The 21,882-nt window shown below is 40.4% G+C and overlaps 1 protein-coding gene across 1 annotated transcript; it reads left to right on the forward strand.

Annotated features, from left to right (window-relative positions):
• The first annotated feature begins 14,319 nt into the window (after nucleotides 1-14,319).
• LOC146316063 (hydrocephalus-inducing protein-like) lies at nucleotides 14,320-19,843 on the forward strand. Its single transcript, XM_084734026.1, has 6 exons — nucleotides 14,320-14,481; nucleotides 16,217-16,369; nucleotides 16,458-16,628; nucleotides 16,896-17,005; nucleotides 17,179-17,401; nucleotides 19,661-19,843. Exons 1-6 carry the CDS (start codon nucleotides 14,320-14,322, stop codon nucleotides 19,841-19,843), a joined length of 1,002 nt encoding a protein of 333 aa, XP_084590152.1.
• The last annotated feature ends 2,039 nt before the right edge of the window (nucleotides 19,844-21,882 follow it).

Here is a 21,882-nt window from a genome sequence, read left to right on the forward strand (position 1 = left end):
CTCCCCCCCCCGGGGGGGCCTACATCACCCTAGATCACGTGGTGTCAGAAACGCGCCCCCTTGTTGTCCCGAGGACAGTACCGCAAATGGAATGTGTCCAGGCATGCCCATGTCCGCCACCGCGTTAACCCGGTGAATAATGTCCATCTTGCCCCCACTTGCCCCCACCCCCCCAACAAAAAATTTAAAAAAATCAAAAAAATTAAAGAAAAGAAAGGGATCCCTCTGTCGACCCTCCCCTCCGTCGACCCTCCCTTCTGTCGACCCTCCCTGCTGCCTCCACCACCGCGTCCACTGAAGCAGTCATGGCTACATATTTCAAGTGTTTCACTGCCGAACAGGTTCTAGAACAGATTTTTTCAAACGTAGAGCAAGAGTACTCGGACCCCGAAGCGGAGGACGTGTCGGAAGAAGAAGACTGCGAGGAGTACGACCCTGACCACGACGCGTCGTCTTCTGATGAACGACCGAACGGCGAAGATGGAGAAAGAGAGGGTAACAGTTTTATTTTGTTTTATTAAAAAAACGGCTGTTGTCCTTTCCGGCAGTATATGCCGAGCAAGCCCGCGATGTATGGGATCAAGTCGTGGGTCGCCTGTGACGCCAGATCCAGCTTTGCTTGGAAGATGCAAGTGTACACCGGGAAGCTGACCGACGGAGTTCCGGAGAAAAATCGAGGGATGCGGGTTGCGCTCGACGTGACGGAGGGACTGAGCGGTCACAAAGTCACGTGCGACAATTTCTTCGAGTGCCGCGCAAGCTCCTGGCGAAGAAGAGACAGATCTTCTCGTCGAAGTTCGCCTTCACGCCGAGCGCCACCCTGGTGTCCTACCTATCGAAGAAAAACCAAAACGTGGTGCTCCTGAGCACGCTGCACAAGGACGCAGAGATCAGCGACCGTCGGGATCGGAAACCGGTCATCGTCCTGGACTACAACTGCAACAAAGGAGGCGTGGACAACCTGGACAAGGTGATCGGAACGTACAGCTGCAGAAGGATGACCTCTCATGATATGGAGAGAGATCAACCCTAACTGGATGAGCCGTAAGCGGAACAAGAGGAGGGTGTTCCTCGAGCAGCTGGGGAAAGCGCTCGTCACTCCGCTCATCGAAAGAAGGGAGCGCCTGCCCCGTGCTGGACTGTCGGCCTTGCTTGGGGAAAGCCGTGCAGAGTGCCAGACATCGACCCGCGGCGGAGGAGGAGGAGGAGAGGGAGAGGGAGGCTGCCGTGGGGCTGATCGCTAAACCGGGTGGCGCGAGTAAGAGAAAGAGGTGTCAGGTGTGCCCGACGAAAAAAGACTGCAAAACTCACACCGTGTGCTGCAGGTGTAAGAAATACATCTGCAAAGGCTGCTCGCTTCAGTACTGCCGTACGTGCGCGGGTGCGGAGGTCGCGCAGTGAATGGGGGCAGGGTTTTGGTTTGTTTTATTTTTATTTTGTTTTGTTTTGTTTGTTTTTCCCCTTTCTGAAGCCTCCTTGGGTCAGAGGATTGTGTACTTGTACATTTTGTCAATACGGGGTCAAAACATACGTTTACACAACGTGGTTTCTCAATGTCATTTCACTGTACTGTTTTTTTTTTTTTTTTTACATTACAAAGAATATTTGTTGTACAGTCTTCACACTGCCTTTCATACAATAAATTCCTGGTGCACTAAATCCCAGTCTTCCGCCTCATTTGTACATTGTGTTACGTGAGCAATGGTCTGAATAAGGTTGTGTCTTGCGTGTGACAACTAACTCATGAGTCACCGCAGGGATACATACAACACGCTGAAGAGAATAAGTGTACATACAATCAAAAAAATTGCGGCTGTATATACAGGCAAATGCAGATGTGTCAGTCAGTCGAAGCAAGCATTAGACAAACTCGGACCTCGGGTCAGAGAGACCCCGGGGATCTGGGGCCAAACCCTAGGTCAGACACACACACACACACACACATGCACACACATCACTGGGAAACTTGGACCGCGGGTCAGAGAGACCCCTGGGGGGGGGTGCTGCGGGAGAGATCGTTTTTACAAACTCGGACCTTGGGTCAGAAAGGCCCCGGCGCAGCAGGAGGGTTAAGTACTTAATTGTGGTTACACATGTTTAAAGAAGTCAAATCACTTGCATAAAACTATACTTAGTGACTTATGTTGAAGCGACATGAAGTCCGTGAAAATCTATCCATTCTTTTCATTTCAAACAGACCTGAGACTGCACTCAGGTTGTTGTTGAAAAGCTTCTAAATCTTACCCTTCTGTACCAGATGAAGACAATACAGCTGTTCAATTGCCAGCCTGTGCCCTGCTGCTGGGTGATTGCTGAGGAGGTGAAGCCCTTCAAAAAGGTACAACAGTTGTCATTTCATGTGGTATTTTTAATTTAATGTTTTTTAATAATTTGATATCCACTTAACAAAAACATGTATCATATTTAATTTTAAGAAAACAAAGTGTGCTTTGTAAAAGAGAAAAATCCAGACATAACTGCATTAGAGTGACACCTGCCTCTGGTCTTGCTTTCACTCAGATCAATAAGTTCCTGCCTCTCCACCACCGTAAAAAGATCTTACAGCAGCAGCGACCACCTCCAGTGGTATTTACGATGATTCCCAGCTTTGGCATGCTGTCCCCTGGTGAACGAGTTAATGTGCAGATAAAGTTCAGCCCTGCAGAGGGGGTAAAGAGCTACATTGATTGTAGAGTTTGGTACAATGCATAGCAGAGCAGCATGGCATTACCTGTTTTTTTCTTGTGTGAAATGTTGTGTAAAACAAGTTACAAAACAAGTAGAAGAACAGCAACCTACTGTGTATGTCTGTGCAGCATCCTTACAGCAGGCGGCTTGTGGTCTGTGTGGCTGAGAGCACCCAGAAGGTGTTCATTGCAGCCAAGGGCCAGGGTGAGGAGCCACAGCTTGAGTTCTGCCCGTCTGTGCTGGAGCTGGGGCCTTGCCTGCCTTACAGCACTGAGGTTGAAGCTGAGGTCACTGTCAAAAACTCCTAAAAACCTAATACTAAAAACATTCCTAAAAAGACAGACACAAGACCATGAAAAAGATCTTAATGTGAAATGCTTGTTTGTCAGGATTATGATCTCTCTGGTCTCATTAATAGAATACCGTATGATATCAAAGGGATAAGAAAGAGAGAAAATGTTGGAATGAGAAGGTGGAAGCAAGGTTGTTATTAGATCATGATTCTCTGAGTACATATAGTACTACTACCACATGTTCTGGTACAGAGTCAGTCTCATGTAAAGCTCCCAAGAAGCAGTTTCCTTGAGTTAGAAGTTATAAACCATTCAACCACCAGGGGGGAGCAAACTATCAGTCACAAGAGATCATGCCCAGTCTTTGACAAAGAGAGGCATCCATTACAAGTTCTTATGTATGAAGCATATTTTAAACTAAAATCATTTTTGTTGTTTTGTGTCATTTAATACCTGTAATTAGAAAATATACACATAATACACAGAATACACTGCAATATGTGTTAATATCACATTGTATCTTTTTGGTCCTTATGCAGTTATTTTGATGTTTTACTGTGAAATGTATCAAATAGTCACAGAAGGTTTGGTTTTATCTTACACATTTAAACAGCTGCTCCCTCCACTCCTTCCCTCTTGAATTTGGACAAAAGATGAGCTGACCTCAAAAAGTAACACCATTTCCTGACAGTCTCCTCTCTTTTCTTAGAGCCTCATCTGACCCGTCACCTAATTATCAATGTTCAGTTTTCCTCTGTATGTTCCATTTTGTGTATTTTTACTTTCCTGTCACCTTTTGCCATTACTTCATCCAATGATGCAAGGTTATGATGAGAACAACAAATTACTGCTGCCTCCTAGGGTGCCTGGAGAAAGTCTTCCTAAAGAACTGCTTGACCACTATGAGGAGTACTGCTCCCAGCAGAAAGATGATGGTAGAGTCAAGTATACCCATGTTCATCTGCAAGCACTGACACCCTATACCTGAAAGTGTCTGCATACCATATCAGTGCATACCTGTTTTAATCTAATCTACCTGTGTGCAGCAGAGCAGAATACAGGCTTGAACGAAAAAGACGTTGGGACGGGTGACACACATGAGAGAGAAAAAAGCAAAGAAGAAGAAGTACGCAAAAGTGTAACACCAGCTGACTTATGTGAGTACAACTATTTCAGAAGCTGAACTTGAAGTAACATGCAAGTATTTCACTGTGTCTACTGGCACTGTGTGTTTTAAACTTAACTTCAGCTTCAGTTTAACTTTGTCATCCTAGAAGAGAACTTTGAGCTTATGACTTTCTCTTTAATGTTCATCCTTTGAACATTTAGTTGTTTCAGAGATGACCAAAGAGGGAAGCAGTGCGAGACTGGGACAGCTAGAGATGAATCCTGTCTGCAGAGCAATCGCTCGCCATTTGTGTGTTGACCTTTCACCTGAGGGTCTGGCTGCACGCAACCGCAGAGGAATTGCTATTATTGTATGTGGAGCCCCACTGACAGGTGAAGTTATTTAAAACAGTCCATTCTTTATTATAGATCAAGTTAAATGATATCACCTAATTTGCAGAATTATTTGAGGACTAACTGCTTGATTCCACTGTGCTGTGGCTGCGTGAGCCCATGGCCATTCAAGATAATGTTTGTGTGTCCCAGAAGTGGCTCTGCACTGTTTCGCAGAGAACACATGACAAGGCTGTATTTGACGGATTCCGCGTCAAGCTGTGCAGAGCAGACGGAGCCAGGAAGGAAGTTAGACACCCGAACAGCATGGAGAATCCCAACCTCTGTAAAATAAAAGACCACATGCAGACTCGCCATCATAAAAAACAGACAAAAAGAAACTATTTAACTATATAGCTTACTTAGCTATAGTAGAAGTACTAAAATCAAGAAAAAATGATCAAATTCACAAAATAAGGCAGGCAAAATTCTTTGCTTCTGAAAAGCTCCTGGATAGGCATGAACTTGTGTGGAGGATGGATAAAAACTGCATTGCATGTGACATGTCAAGTGGAACCAAGTCGTAAGAGTGTTAAAAACATAAACTACCATACTGAGTTAGCTGGGATGGTTAAGTATGTATATGTAAAATTGTGTGTCCTGTTCCTCCACTTTTTCCAGGTAAGAGCAGCACAGCAGCTGCTCTGGCATGTCACTACACAGGGGCGTGTCTGAGTGTTGATGCTGTGGTTACAGATGTGCTGATAAATGGCACTTCACCTGTTAGCCAGACGTCAAGACAACTCTATGACTGTGCTGCTGCACAGTATGCCGAGAGGAAGGCTGGAGAGGCTGGTAAGCTCAAAACACTGTGCATACTCTACAATTCTGTCTAAATACTTGGATGGATTTTTTACGTTAGGACACCACTGCAGAAGAGCATAATGTTTAGTTTAGTAAATGAAAATAAACTGCTTCCAGCTCAGTCTGTTGAAGAAACCACAAACCCAGGACCTGCAGCAGATCTTGAGGCCTCAGCTCCAGCTTTGCATGATGTTGTGGAGGTTCTTGCAAAACGCAGAAAGGACAGCAGCAGTAGAAATGACTCTAAGGGTCAGAGTTTTTGTGGCTGCAGCCACTGCGGTGTCTCCAGGCTGCCCTCTGTGCCTGACAGCATTTATAGTCTTTCACTGCAGGGATTTTGCACATTAAAAAAATTATGACAATGGTATGCCTATTTTGTGTTGCACACCCAGTATATTAGAAGATATTATTTAAAATCACTGATGTACTGTGCAGGTACTTCATGTAATCTTTCTATAACCAGTGGAGTGTAAACATCAGCATGTGAGACCTGTCACCAACTTTATTTCCAGGGCCTACTTATGTTATATGCACAGTATATTAGGAGATATTATTAATGTTATTTGATTTAATCTTTTTATAACTGATGAGTATCATTTTTACAGTACATCTGCTCACCCCTTCCTTTTCTTCTGCCCTCCAGGGTTTGAGACCAGAATGAAGAGGCAGTGCTGAAGAAATATTGAGCTCTCTTTCATTTGAGATTTGAGTTGGATTATCTTTTTTCTTGTAAACTTTATTCTTGTTGGACAACAGACCCGGTCAACACGGGTTTAGAGAAATGCCTGACATGTAAAATAGAAATGAAATGAATCTGGGTTACACTGCAGTATCAAAATCTGTGGGTCCTTTGTGTCCATGATTGCCCTTTAAGATTCTAGACGTCTTTATGGTCCATAACTTTGATTTGTGCAAAGCCAGAGTATTTCCTAAGGAGGAAGATGTCTCCCATTTGTTCATTCATAACTTATAAGTCCACTCTGTTGGCACATAAGAAAAATACAGCAGAGAGTGAGACGCATTTCTCCAAGCAGAAGTATATAAAGAGATCTCTTCAGATTAAATTAGGACTTACATTTTTTCCAATATTTTTTGTTAGACTTAATTAACACAATGTTTTATACATTTTTATTGACTTTATTCAGCTCACAACCAAAGCACACAGTAACCACCATCTTGGCAGTCAAAACATTACAAACACACAGAGCATGCACCACAAGGGAAAACGCTTAATGTAGAGAACAGAGGGGAAAAACATGTTAACAATCTCCATATACTTTTTTCTTGTAAAAATGATGAAAAATATCTTTTAAACATTATAAAATCTTACACAACTGTCAACTAGTGACCATAAACAAAAAAGTTCCTGAGTGACACCCTGTGGTTGTTAAGAGTGGGTTAGTCAAAATCTGAACAAAATAACAATGCAAACAAACTTTTTCAGTGCTTCCATTAGTGCATATAAACAAAATTTCATCAGAGTCCACAGTCCTTCACTTAATGCCTTCAGAAGCACCAGAGCTGAAGTTTCCTTTCCAGTAAGACAGTCAGTGAGTTGGGGTTTTGTATCTGATCAGAGAACCACTTTGATTTTTTTTTATTTGATTTTTTTTGCTTTGCACAAGCTACTTAATGCTTCTTATTTGCAACCAGACTTTCTTCTCATTAACCTGGTCTGTTGACTTAAGGGCATCAAATAGAGAGTCACACAGATCAGTGGAAGAACATTCAGTCCAGCATGTCCAGTGGTGAGCTCTGAAAACAGAGCTGCCAAAAGATATCATTCCAACCGACCAAGCAAGAGTTTCTCCTGCTAGAGTGCTCCACACTTCATGTCTGATTCTCTTGGATTGCCAGCACAGAGGAGAAACCTTTCCTCTCTCCTCCACAAGAGCAGTTAATGCCCCCTAGTGTGCCTCCATCTGATAGTTGCCAAGAGAAGCATCACTGAAAACAGTCAGGTTCAGAGCATTATTGTTACCTAAATGTTGAAACTCGAGTCTCGAGTCTCCAGTTAAGTTCATGGTAAACTTTTTTCACTTCACGGATGGACTGTACCATATCATTTTTTATATCTGATGCCAAACACGACATCTGGTCTGCTTAACAACCCATAGTATCTGTCCTATTTTTGACCTCAGCTGCTCTTTTTCAGTGTCATTAACAGGGGCATCCCTCCGTATGGCGCATGCTGCTTGTATATGGAGCAGCTGTAGATTATCAATGTAACTGTGCTGAGGTACCTGAACTACACCACTAACAGCAGCAAAATCCTTCCCTATAGAGCAGAAATTTTCATGCTCCTCGTGTCCACCAAGGAAGGCAGACTGCAGTAGAGGAATAACATCTGTCGAAAAGTTTTGTGAGCCTGCTCAAAGAAAATCATCAACATGACATGCAATTACTCCAGTGAACTTAAACTGCTCATCTAACCAATAAAACACTGCTGGATCAACTTGTGACATTTTACCACCTCTGTTCAGTGTGATTTCTTCCACTTTGTTGTACCAATATAGCAGAGCATCTGCAAGACCATACACACATTTTAGTTTCCATAGAACATTGCATCAGGAGGGGGGCGGATATCATTATCTTTGAATACAGATTTGATGTCCATGGAATGGACTTGCCGGTGATTTTGACAGATTACTGCTAACAGGAGTCCAAGAGATTCTGAAGGGCAAGTTGGAGAATCTTAATATAAATCTCTTCAAAACCTCTCACTACAAGTGAGAGGTTTTGAAGAGGTTAATATACAATACCCATGGAAGTTTCTTTGAGACTAGAGACCCATCTGGTGGAGACAGAAATCTGATTATTATTCATTTTTATTATTTCTTCCTGATTAGCTGCATCACATGAAATGTCTTTTGATATAAGTACATCTCTGTTTTCTGGTTCAGTGTTAAGACTGCCAACACGTGACAAGACGCCTTTTGGCCATGACTGCAATCACATTCAATAAGCTGCAGGTTATACCAGCTTCTGTGTTTTCCTGTAGCTTTGCCTGCTCTGCCTAAAACTCTGGTTTTATGTTGAACACCATCATTTCTGTTTATATATGTTACAGCCTGTCGTCTTAACTTCACTGCAGAGGAGACAGGGTTAGCACATACATTGTGCTCTGTTTCAGTTTGTGTCACATTATTTTGTGTCATGGGTGAGTGCAACACTTTTCCTATATTCACCTAATGTCCTGTTCATCGTTTGTATTCAGTTCACTATCTGAGATATATGCTGCATTGTCTGCAGTAACTTTATCACTGTTTGCCTTTCTGTCAGGGTCATCTTGTACAGTTTGCTTATTCTCATACTGTGTGTTCACTTAACAAAGCCTAGAGTGATGCACTCTAACAAGAACTACGCCATGTCTTACAAATACGACTGCTCCAATGTATGTAATAAACTAATCATCTGTGGGTCTGAGCTGCTTGTGCAGTGTCCTCCTTATCCTCTCTGAACATTCAGCTTCTGTGAATGCTTTCCTAGAAGCATGTAATGCTGATATGTGATCTTCTACCCTTGCACTTCTTACAGTGGTACCTTCTAGAGCAGATAACTTATCATCTAAAACAGAAGGGAGGTTAGAATTCTGTCTAAATACCAGTTGTTGAGCATACTGTTTTTAGCCACAAGGGCCCAGTCTAGGGCAATGTGCCAGTCACATCCATTTTCCCATTTCACCCTCTGGATGATGGTGTCTGACTGTGTCTGTCCAGTAGCCTGTTATTGAAGTTCTCTGCCATATCTCTGATCTCCTCATCATTGAATTCTCTTCCATTTTCACTGTGCAGTCACCATTTCCTGTGTTGAAACGTGTGAAATGATTGATGATATGGAGAAACCATACACCCGGCTCCAACTTCTGCAGGATCACTGCTACTATCTCATTATGCTTCAAAGCTAAAGGTAAACCCTCAGCAGGTTTTGACTTGGTCTTGCTTTACCTCCTATTTACAAAATAGTGATATATTCTTTGTCTTTCTTTCCGGAGCTTTGGATGAGCCTCTGTAGTCGATCTGCAGATGTTTGGCCAAACTGCTTATGAAGTTTCAGAAGAACTTTTCGTTTCTCATCTGTGGACATATTTTCTGTAACTATAAAGACTTCATTGTCAGTTTCAACTTTTTTTGTCCTAGGGCATCTTTTCTTTAACTGCAGGGACGTCATCTTCAGTCTGGCTTTTTTCCAGTATCTTTGTCTCTGAACAGACACTCCCAAACACGTGAAAATGATCAGCAGACATATTTCCACAGGTCTTGTGCTCTGTATCTCCAGTCAGTATGCCTGTTATGTCACTGTCTTCTCAAATTCCCTGTGCTACTGGCAAAAAGTGTGGGGCTGAGGGTGTATCCCTGTCAACATCCCCTCTCAAGAAAAATTGTTTCAGATAAATTCCTGTTTTCATTTAATCCTGGCTGTGTGAGAGCAATATAGAGATTTCAGACATCCAACTACATGGTTATTAAAACCTAAAATATCTATATTTTCCCACTGAACAGAATCAGAAGAATCAGAAGCCTTCTTGTCATCAGCTATGGATTCTATATTACTGTTTCTCATATGATCAGTGGGGTGGAGAACCTGTCTCACATTGTCTACCTGTTTTAACAAAGCCTGTTTGATCTATATCTATCAAATCTGGGATTATAATTTCCAATCATTTGCTAGTACTAATGCATATAATCGATAGTCCATGTTTAAAATTGATATGCATCTGTAAGAACTACATTTTGTCTTATCTTTACCTGTTTTAGGATGTTTTCAAGTTTTATACCATTTCGATGGATAGCCATTGGCACATGACATTTTATTTGCATTTAATCTTGATATTGTTCCTTGATATATGATTATGCCCTCCACAGGAGAGCAGTTTTAGTGTGCACTTCTAAAAAGTTCACTAACTGTGTTATATATGTGTTAGCTCAATATCCTAGTATAACAGGATTATACACACGTGTGGTAACCTGGTGGCTATAATGTCAGCATCCCTGCACTGTTGCATGTCATACACCTCTCTTCCTATGATTACTGCCTGAAATATAAAGTATAAAAGTCAGAAAATAAGAAAAATGTTGAAAATGCAAAAAGCTAAAAAAAAAAACCAACAACAACAAAAAAACACAAACCTTAAAAAAAAACAACCCAAAACCTGATTATATGTCCTGTGAGTGCTTTGTCAGGTTTCACCTTTGTCATATGAGATGACAATGCAGAAACTGAGTTATGACAGTGCAACTTTCTATATGAGTTACTGGAATGTGTTTGACATTGTTACGTTATTGAAACAGCACATTCTGAACAGTTCTGCTTGTTAAATCCAAAATCACTTTCTGTAATGAGGATATTTAAAAAACTGTATCACAGCTGCTGCTGATTTACCAGATGCTACTGAACACACTCAAATCATAATTTGAGTGTTGCCTCTTCTGCAGGTGATTGAACCCAACATTGGGAATGGAGGAGAAACCATAGCCATTTTAGCCATCCAGGTTTCAGTCAAGTCTGTCTTCACCAGGTTAATATTTATATATTTATGTGTATATATGTATGTATTATAAACTCCTATTTATGTTTGGATTCTGTTGGATGATCATCTTTCCTTGTTTTTGTACCATTTGACATCACAGTTAGTACATGTTTGCTTTGCAGAAGTTATCAGAATATATAAATTACAATCTCATCATAATCTACAAACTTCATTATTCTGTTGATAGGAGATTATTCTGAGAATCCACCTGAACACAAATAGTGAACTGCTGTGTCTGCCTTCTTTAGGTACAAGATCACACCTGCATGTGACCTAAGCTTCGGTCCACTGGTCTACGGCTGCAAGAAAAGCCAGAGCTTCACTATTGAGAACACTGGAGCCTTTGAAACCCATTTCTCCATCTGCCGCATGATTGCGGACCCTGTTCCACCGTAGGAGAACAGAACACACACAAACATGGACACAGACACACGAAGGCTAACACTTTTCTAAGTTGTGATGAAGCAGTTATTTTACAAAACGTGCTTTAAAACTGACAAACTAAATTTAAAAGTAAAAGATGTAAATGTAGCAGCTCAGCGCAGGTGTTGTTGGATTGTTGATGGGATACGGTTACATACTAAACCATGTGTGCTGCTGTAGGTGACAAATCCCATATGAGAATGCAATGTACATTATAAATGAAGCTTCAGTGAAGCATCATTGTGTCGCAGGTCTCTGCAAATTATTGTTGCCTTGACTAGAAGAAAAGTGAAATAAATTAAAAATCAGAACAATATTTATTAAAATTGCTTATTTCTATCTCTTAAGTATATGTAATTCCTATTTAAACATGAGCAAGATACTGGTGATGGTGGAGGCTTTACAGTAGCAGAACACACAAATGACTTGGAGGACCTAAAAAAGAAGGGATTATAAAACCTAATGTTGCTTGTGTGGGCTGTTTCTGGGTTCAGTATAATTTTAAAAATAATAAAGCATTTCTCTGGTACTTACTTAAATTGCTTATTATATTATTCTTATTTAATGAATAGCATATTGTGCAGAAATGACAATGAAGCATAAATCATGTACTAGATTTTTCTTGTAGCAATTATGTTTCAAGTTGAGGTTGTAGTGCCTGGAATAATTAAACAAGCACTGAACAATTGCAAATGTAACAGTATGAATTGTCGTCCTAAAAAATTGATCTAACCATTTATTAATGTGATCAGTTACGCTATAATAGTGTATAATAGTGTTTGCATACGTTCATGCTAGAGAGCTTAATTTATTGTCCACCATTAATGCTGTGAACTGTCAGTTGTCTCACCTGCTGTCTGACTTCATGACAATCTGACAGTCTGTTTATGTTTATTGTCTGTTTCTGTGTGTGCAGACTGTAGATAGTGATTCATGGTAGTGTCAAACTGCCACAGTATGACATGGAGCTGATGTATAAAGGTAACTGACCTTTGCTAACATCAACCTACTTGCTGTTGGCTATACTATGTCATTTTCAGCAAAGAATAGTGTAAATATCCCACTATAAAATGTGTTTTTGGTTTAAAAGCTACAAACACAGGAAGACAGCAAGTACCCAAGTACTCAAGTATGCTTCCCTCTGTATATGCATACTTTTCTTTCAGCATCTCCAACTTGCAGGATGGGGATCAGGCTCCCTGTATCTCAGTGTGTGGCCGCAGTCTGTTGCCCCACTGCCACTTTGACCTGGAGGACTCAGGTTATATCAGTGGGATTAACTCCAACCCTGAATACAGGGGCTCTCTGGACCCTAACACCAGGGTCATAGAGTTCAACACTGTTGGCTTGTCTGCGCCATCAACAAGGTAACAGAGAAAGAGAGAGAGAGAGAGAGCTGTGTATTAGTGTAAGCACTATCACTTTGAATATGAACAATATATGTGTGTGATCTTGGTTTACTCCACAGATGTTTTAGTGTGTGGAACCCAACCAATAAACCCTACTCATTCAAGTGGAGGTGTGAAGACACAGGTAGCAGCTCATTCTGCTGCCTCACCCCGTGTGGTACCATCCTTCCTGGGAAGAAAGTGGAAGTAAGGACGGAAACAATTCAATTCAGTTCACCAGACTTTATTTGCATTAATGTCATATAAACAATATTCCCGTCGCATCAATGATAAGCATGTTTTACACATTTCTGTGTACATGTAGGGTATGCATGTGTTTGTGTTTATGAAGCATTGACTAATCTGAGATAATTGGCCAATCAAAATTTTCTGTGTAACAGGTCTAATAAACATAAAAATTATTGTTTATGTAGAATGTTTGAATTTACACATAATTTTTGTGAAGAACTCACTCGTATTTCCTACAATGTAGCAGGAAGTGCATCTGTCTCTGCCTGTCCTGTCGCACAGTGACTCTTTCCTTTACTGGTAGACACAACTTCTTGTGTTGTCCTCTGTCTGTGGATAAACTGTGGTCACTGTGTCTGTATTTGCTCAGGATAGTCTGCCAATTTATATTCATGGTTTTAGGGCCAGATTGTTTTGAGTTTTGGTTTGATTAGTCCAGTGTTCCAGATAGGCATCTTTTGTTAATGTAATAATTTGGTTTACTCTGTTTGTAGTTTGAAAGGAGTTTGAGCTGTATTGGGTGTTGTTTGATCAGTAAGTCTCAGGAGCAGCTGACAGAAGGGACTCACACACACAGTGAAATGTCTAGATGGGGTGGTAGTAACTTATGATATTTGATTTCCAGTTTCCTTCAGCTTGTCGTCCAGTTCACCTCATCCCATTGTTATTCATTTCATTGCACATCAGTCACTCTCAATCTCTTTCCTCATTTTACAGTTTTGGTCTCTGTTTCATTACTGTTTCAGTTTTCCCATCTCTGTGTACCACTTTATCACAACAAATCTAATCTTATTCCCTCCATTTAATCAAATATCATTTTAATCTTAGCAATTTCTTGCTCAACTCATCTGAGCTAATCTGTTCTAGTTTCATCATCACTCTTCCCTTCCACTCTTCCTCATCTTTACTCCCTTCACCCCTTCTTACATTTTTTTTTCTTTCAGACAATTCTTCATGTCTTTTCTTTTTCATAAAAAGTGTTTGCCATTTGTAACCCTGTGGTTCGTGTGTGTGTGTGTGTGTGTGTGTGTGTGTGTGTGTGTGTGTGTGTGTGTGTGTGTGTGTGTGTGTGTGTGTGTGTGTGTGTGTGTGTGTGTGTGTGTGTGTGTGCAGGTATGTTTTAAATATGTAGCTGAGCAGCTGGAGGCAGTGGAGTCACTCTGGAGTTTTGTGATAGAGACTCTGTCACTGTCTGTCCCCTTCCTGTGTGTGGGCACTGCCAGAGAACCACTTGTCTATCTCAACAGACCTCACCTTGACTTTGAAGAACTGCTGGTCTGCTGCTGCCTGATCTGTTAGTTCTTTTGTGTTATTGTGTGACTTCAGTGAATCCAAACTAACCTTTGATGAAGAAATAAGACTTAATAAATAACTGATTTGAAAAGCCTCTGTGCTCCCTCTTCTTAGTGTCCAGTGTCAGTTCAGCAACACCTCTTACCTAGAGATGGATTTCCAACCAAATATTTTGGCCCCTGGTGCTGTGACGGAGGTACCAGTCAAATTCTATCCCCGTGAGGCATGCCGTTACCATGAAAAACTCACCTTCATCTTAAACAGTTCTGTCACGAAACAGGTGGACATACTGGGGCAAGGCATCGAGATGAAGGTGAGAAAGAAGAGTGTGATTTCTCTGAGGCAGCAGCCTTCAGTGCAGTGATTTACCCATATTTCAGTGCAGTTATGACAACAGGTAATTTGTGAGTTACCCAACATGTGAATTTGTTTCACTGAGATTACACTTCAAGTCTTAAGATTTTTCCATCCCTGTGTCCAGACACAGGATGCTAGAAGGTATGTTTCACTTTGTTTGCTCTGCTGTAGCAGTTTTAAATTCTGTAGTTCTGTAGCACACATATTGCACACCGTGGAAATAAATTTCTCCTTTGGGGTGTATAAAATCTGTCATCTTCAGACACTGTTGAGAATGGATACTAGTATGTAACAAGTTGCAAATTGGCAAGCTAACAAGCACATAAACCCAGTTATACCCAATAAGAAATAGTTTGTGTAACTCATGCCTACCATACACTAGCAGATTAAAAAAAAAAAAAAAAGACTTTGAATAGACTTCTAAAAGACTTACGTCTGTCATCCTCTCAGATCTAAACATAATTTGTCGTAAGTCACTTTGCACAGGCTGGGGATCCTGTAAAGTCACTATTTACTTTGACTAGATTATTTAGGTTTTGCCCTCACTCTTGTGTTTTAGGCAAGACATCTGTACATTTATTTCTAAATAAGTTGATTCTGAATTTTCACTTTCTTATGATAAAGTATTGTTTTTTTAAAAAAAAAAAACATTGATCCTATTAATTGCAAAATCTCATATCCATAAATCAGAACTATCACTATCACAAACTAATCATAAACCATCTTTTTTCATTTGTGAAAATTAAGTCAAACAATACATTAATTTGATTGTATATTCCTAAAAGAAGAAAGCCATCAAGACATTGAATTTCTATTTTCTTTGTAACATTTTTATGAACTTATTAATTTTTGTCTGTTCTGATCCCCTGGCAATATTAATTTCTGTTTTCTGTCTGTATATGTTGCTATTTGTCAATATATTTAAAACAATAGCCTTAGTAAATGAATAAAGTGTAATTTTCTTGGTTGCAGTCAGGGATCAGCAGCCATACAAAAGGTACGATTTATACTTTTTTTATATGGCATGCCTATGACTCTTTATAGGAACATTCAAGATGAGCAGAGAAAGAGTGAGAGAGAAGCTCAAACTATTTACAAGCTGTAGGATCCTGATGCAGAGAGAGTGAGAGAAACTCACTCATAGTTCATGTCCATGAAAAGTTTCAGAAGTTTCAGCTGACTTAAGACAGCTCAAACTTTACACCAAACAATCGAGATGATGGGAGTGCGCCTTGACTCCAACTGACTCTCATGGCGGTGTCACTCATTTCCATCATCTTATTGTTGCACCAAAGGTTATTCTTGTCTAACTCTGAGTTTTTTTTAAGCCTACTAACTTTCTGCCAATTTTACACTTTTATTCTTACTTAGTTGGGTTAAGAGTGTGGGTGGTCGTACCCAAACACTTTATACTACACAAACCACACAAATATAGGGTGAAGCAGTGTGTCTCAGGAATGCTGCTCCCTGCTGTTGTAAACCTGCCTCCTTGTAGGAGATGCCAAACTGGTTTAAGAGGCAGCTGCTAAGGCTTGTTTGCAAACACCATTTTAAACCTAAGCTTATATCTACTTAACATTCCCTTCACTGTACACAGGTTCCACTGACTCTATCCATTTGACTTTATCGTTATGAAAATCTGATGTATTTAATCTAAATACATATATTGTATATATATCCTTCTGTCCTAGCTGGAGGTGGCAGATCCCAGGCAGAAGAAAGTGAAGCTTGGATCTCTGATGTTGGGTCAGAAGGTGAAGAAACAAGTGGTTCTGGTCAACCGCAGCCCTTTAGACCTTTCCTTTACTCTGCTGCTCAATACAAACACACCGCTGGACCCAAGGGTAGGGAACACACATGCACATACTGATAAACAGTGGCTTACGCAAGAACAACTAAATATCATCCTCTCCCCTCCACCTCCTCCTCCAGGATCTGTCAATCAGTCCAGCAGGTGAGCTGACCCTGATGGCCAGTGGTGGTTCATGTAATGTTGAGATCCAGTTCTCACCTCGTCAGCACACACCTCCCTTCACTGCTGAGCTGCAGGCAGAGTTTGCAGGCCTGTTACACCCCCTGCTGACCATCCAAGGCTGCTGCCAGGTAGGCTGTGAAGTAAAGATCATTTTACAAAACTGCTGCAAATGATGCACTTTTTTATGTATTTGCTTGACAAGCACATAATTCTGTTTTGAAGTAAGTTTACTACAGTAATTATCTTCATACACAAATTAGGCAGATGTCCATTGAAAGTGCTGAAATGAATTACACTGAGATGAATGAGACAAAGTTAATCTGTATTGCAACTGTTTATACAATAAATGTTTGTGTAAAGTCATGTTAACCACTAGTTCTGATTTTAACTGTCAGGGTGTGGAGGTCCAGCTGGACCAGGACCACCTTGCCTTTGGAGCTGTTGTCCAGCACTGCCAGGCCAAGAAGAAGATTGTCATGATGAACTCTGGGGACATTGGTGCCAGGTGATCCAAACTGAAATTTCAGTGGTTATCTGAGATAAAATCTTGATGTGAACATATTACAACAGAAACATACACATCCATACACACTTGGGCACACAAACGTGCAGGTGCACCAAACAAGCTACACTTTATACATTGTTTGTTTTTTATTTACCTGTCTACCTTGTAACCAGGTTCCGGTGGAAAACAGAGAACTTTCCTCCAGAGCTGTCCATCGCACCAGCTAAAGGCTCTATCTGTCCAGGCATGAAGGTTCCTTGTGAAGTGACTTATGCACCCGTGGCTCTGAGTACTGACACAAGATATGAGAACCTGTCCTGCTGTGTGGAGGGTTCCTCCTCACCTGTTACCCTCACTGTGACAGGCTCCTGCATCGTAGCCTCCACTGGCAAAGAGGTCTGACTGATGCACGTTTATACACAATGCTGAGTAGTGAAATAAAAAAAAAAATCTACAATGTACATTTGAACCATTGACATATATAAAGATGGGGGACATGTCAACTCCCCAAAAGTTGAAAAACATTTCTATCACCCCCTGGTGGTTGGCTGCAGTATAGATCATAAATCCCAGACCCCTCAATGTTAGTGGATGAGAGAAGGACCAAACTAAAAAAATCAAAATATGTCAAATGAAATTTACCCAAGAATGGTTTCTGTCATTTTGGGTAGTTCTTAATCATGTTGATGTTTGTTATAAATATAAATATTGTTTGTACAGTCAGTGATCCAAAAAACAGCTAAATTTGTAGGCAGCAGTATGGGAAATACTGCATCACACTCATATGTACTTAATGTGCTCATGCTCTTCTAACATGCCATTGATTTGCAGGGTAACACTGCAGCTACAAATCAAAATAAGACGACTTGCATGTTTTACTGTTTTCAAGATATATCCCCTTGGTTAGATTTTTATTACGAAGTGAAAATAATTTAATGAATATTAGGTGATATCTATGATATGTGACATTGCAATAACAATGAAAGTGTATTCTTTTCTTTGTTTATGAAGAAACAATAGCTGGTATGGCAGGGTGACATAGTATTGACAGAGTATATCTTTCAAACAAAAGACTGGGGTTGAATTTTTCATCTCAGCACATTTTCTTAAAATAGACACTAACAGCACCAGTGAACTCCCTCTTTATCCAGGGATGAACCACAATCTTCCATAAGGGGATCAATAAAATGTCACTTTGTTGTGTCCTGTGTCTTTGCATTTACTGTTTTCAAAACAAAATTTCAGGTGCTACCTTATGTAGGGACAAACCGTTGACAATGACAAACCATATGAAACATCACATTTGATTTATGTACCATGTATTACAAAGCAATTGAAGTGAAAAGTAAAAAAAAAAAGAAAAATAGGAAATGAGTATTTTCGATATTGATTCTGAGACTTTTCCAATAGGCTTTAAAAGATGAAAGCTGCCTTGTCAGCAGTGTAGCTTCTCATTGTGGGTATTGTTAAAGGCCAGCTGCAGATAATATGAGACATTGACTCGGCTCCTTTTTCAAGAGTGTTGACAGATTTAGAGATCAGTGAAAAGCTTTCAGTTGGTTTCAATTAGCTGATTAGCCACTAATGCCTGAGGAAAGGGTTTATAGTGTGTCATATTCTGCTGTAGTCAGAATAAGTTGTAGGTGAGTAATACTGTAGGACAGTGACGTGCAGTCAGGTTCATGGCTGGTGAGGCACTGACTCTTTCAGAATCAGACTTACAAATATATGAACCCAACAGAATAGTTTATTCTCCATTTGATTGGCAGCAGTTAACAGGTTATGCTTTATATCTCATATCAGCATTACGTGATGCATATTTAACTTAAGGTCAACCCCCCAATCTTGAGACAAAGCAGGAGAAAATACAGTTGTCAAACAGCAATAGTCTAATAAATTTAATTGGTATTTGACATTAAAGGAAAATAAAGTCATAGAATGCTGCTATATTATTCTTAGTATTTGATTTTCATGCGTACTGGAGTGTGTTTTGATGATCTTATGTGTTACTGGCCGAGCACAACAAGCGCTTTAATTAATTAGTTAGTGAGCACAAAGAGCCATAAATTCAAGCACCTCCGATTATTCATGCACGTAACTTTTTGCTCTACCAACTGAATGAGACACTTACTCTTCGGCTGCACAGTAGCAAGAAGACTCTCTAAGCTCACGAGCGTCCCCTTCCATGTGGCAAGAGTATTGCCTGCCTCACCTCGTGCCCTTTTACTGCAGTTTATGATGGATCAGCGAGACTAAACACGTTACACACATACATTATATATACATCAGCTAGACTATGGAAAGTCAGGGTGTATAATAAAAGTGTTGAAAACATTTTATTGGCAACATACAGAGAGACAACAACACGCTCTGATTGTGTGGCATGCCAGCACAGTTTGAGAGGGATTGTGCAATCCAAGGTGAACCCCTCCAAAATAAGACATGTGAGATCACGTACCGACCACTGACGATGACTACTGATGGAAAGAAACATGTGGTAAAGGAGACTTACCATTTGAACACAATCACTTACTTATATGTGGCCTCCTTTGTGCAAATGCAGTGCAGCACATAACAAAAGTGTAAGCTACAAAGTGTGACATCAACGTAATCTCAGGCATTAACTTGTTCTATCTCTCCTTCTTGTTTCCTCAGGGATCAGTCTTTTTCTCCTTCCCTGATGGGACTGGCGTGCTGTACTCCCTGCAGGGAACTGCTGAGCCTCCCAAGGCTGAGGACATCATTGTGCACGAACTGCCTGCCAAGACTCACCACACACAGTTGCTCCCTGTGCACAACTGGCTCTCCAAGCAACAGAGGTACAGCACATACATATGAACACATGGTGCGTAAGAGGTTCAGGGGTTCTGAGACCCCTTGATTGAGACCATCTGAAAGCCTCAACAGCAAAATTTTGGTGGGTCTGAAAAATCTTAAAAAAAAAAACTATTTGTCTTTCTTCAAAGTGCAAAACCTTTACACAAATATGAATTATAAAACTATTGTTGTATAATTTTTAAAGCTGAACTTTACCCCAAACAACCTTAAAGGCAGTACATAGTTTTCCTACTTCGATGTCATGGTTACACTCAGTTTAAAATACTGACACAGTACACATTAAGTGAAGTTTAAGTTAATTTGATAGCAAACAGTTGCTTATTTACCCATGCAGCAGTGTCAACAGAGTCACCTTTGCTAAGTTCAGCACCTACTCTCGCATCAAAACCTAGTACTCATGCCAGGTAAGAAAATATTAAATAACAAATAACCCTGATGATGTCATCAGGGTTATTTGGATTTATAGCAGAAAGCCTGCCTTACAAACTGGAGGCACAGGGAATCAAATATGTGAATGTTTATCATGGAGGGAAGATGAAATTAAAGATGTTACCAAGCTGCATTTTGAGAAATGTATGATTCAGAGCTTTAGTACTTGGACTAAAAGTCAGTGGCTTTTATCTCAACTTGTTCTGCTTCAGTTTTGACCATATGAAAAAAATCTGTCTCTTATAGTCCAATCTTTGTGGAAATGCATTATTAAATTGCTGGAGTGACCCTTTAAGGATGTCATATTATACTGTGGACTTATACTTACTTATCTCTTGAAGATTAGCCAGTAAATGATTACACAACATGTAGTGTGTTGGTTTAAACCAGACAATCACAACACAGGGGAGTTTTACACCAGCCAGTCACCTCACAGGTGGTTTTTACAAAAGCCAATCACAGCAGAAGGGAGTTACTGCAAGTAATCATGAAATTCCCCTATGTTACAACAACCAGTCACAACACTGGTTGTTTTACAACAGCCAATCACAACATAGTGGAGCTTACAAAAGCCAATAAAAACACAGCGGGCGTTAATAGCCAATCACAGCACAGGTGAGTTTTACACCAAAAATTTTGCACAAAAAATGCAAAATGCTTTGTTGTCATCTGATACAGCAGTGTAGCTGTCGTTGTTATTTTCTGACCAATCCAGTTGTCATTTTCATACTTTGGAACTGAAGTAAAACATCTGTCCTCCTGATAAATCCTGAATTCCAAGTTAGGAGCTGTCTAAAAGATTATTTCCTCTTATTCCTCTGGGGAGTTTCCTCTGTCATGTCAAGTTTATAACAAGTTTTCTAACCATTCCTAACCCTTCAGACAGAAACGGCAGTGATGAATGAAAACATACTTATGAATATTATACTCCATAAACAATAATAGTAAACCCACGCTAATCTTACACACTGGACCTTCACAAATGTGTTATAAAATAGTTAAATAAAGTGAATCAATCCTGTTGAGAAATCTTGTCCAGGTCTGTCAGTGCGCACTTGTTTCCACATGGGGGCAATCATGTCTAGTGAGTTTACCATTTGCAGTGCTCCACTGATGGGGGAGATACATGATTTACTTTAGTTTAGTACCTTTTGGTCATTCTTAACCTGCATGTTAAAGTGACAACTTTTCATCAGGAGTTAATTTGTCCAAACTGTCCTGTGTTCTGTTAGACACATGGCAGGCAACACTAGCTTCTCAGCTGAAAGGGCAGAGCTGGAGGACACACTCATTACCAAAGGTTAGATCTGTCACATCACACACACACACACATCTAAACCTGTAATGAGGAGCTGGACTGACGGTTCAGGAGACACTCTTATTACTCTAGGACAAAATCCTTTGATCTTTCCGAAGGAGGCACAAAAGACTGATGGCAGACATCTCCTGCTGTGACTGTTTGAGAGGACGAAGAGAAATATAGACATGACAAAGCAAAGTGGACATACTCCCTTGTCTTACACCACTGCAAACCCAGAAAGGGTTATGTTACTTAAATACAGAAGTGTTCTCCTCCTTTATTCAATTCAATTCTATTTTATTTGTATAGC

This window comes from Lutjanus erythropterus, chromosome 13 (assembly GCF_056507025.1).
Source record: "Lutjanus erythropterus isolate fLutEry1 chromosome 13, fLutEry1.hap2, whole genome shotgun sequence".
Taxonomy (NCBI): domain Eukaryota; kingdom Metazoa; phylum Chordata; class Actinopteri; order Lutjaniformes; family Lutjanidae; genus Lutjanus; species Lutjanus erythropterus.

Bases quoted from the DNA above. Each gene is read 5' to 3' on its own strand.
- LOC146316063 (XM_084734026.1), top strand. From the start codon at position 14,320: ATGGATTTCCAACCAAATATTTTGGCCCCTGGTGCTGTGACGGAGGTA. The intron at 16,370-16,457 runs GTAGGGAACACA...CTCCTCCTCCAG, and splicing joins ACACACCGCTGGACCCAAGG to GATCTGTCAATCAGTCCAGC. The intron at 17,006-17,178 runs GTGATCCAAACT...CCTTGTAACCAG, and splicing joins TCTGGGGACATTGGTGCCAG to GTTCCGGTGGAAAACAGAGA.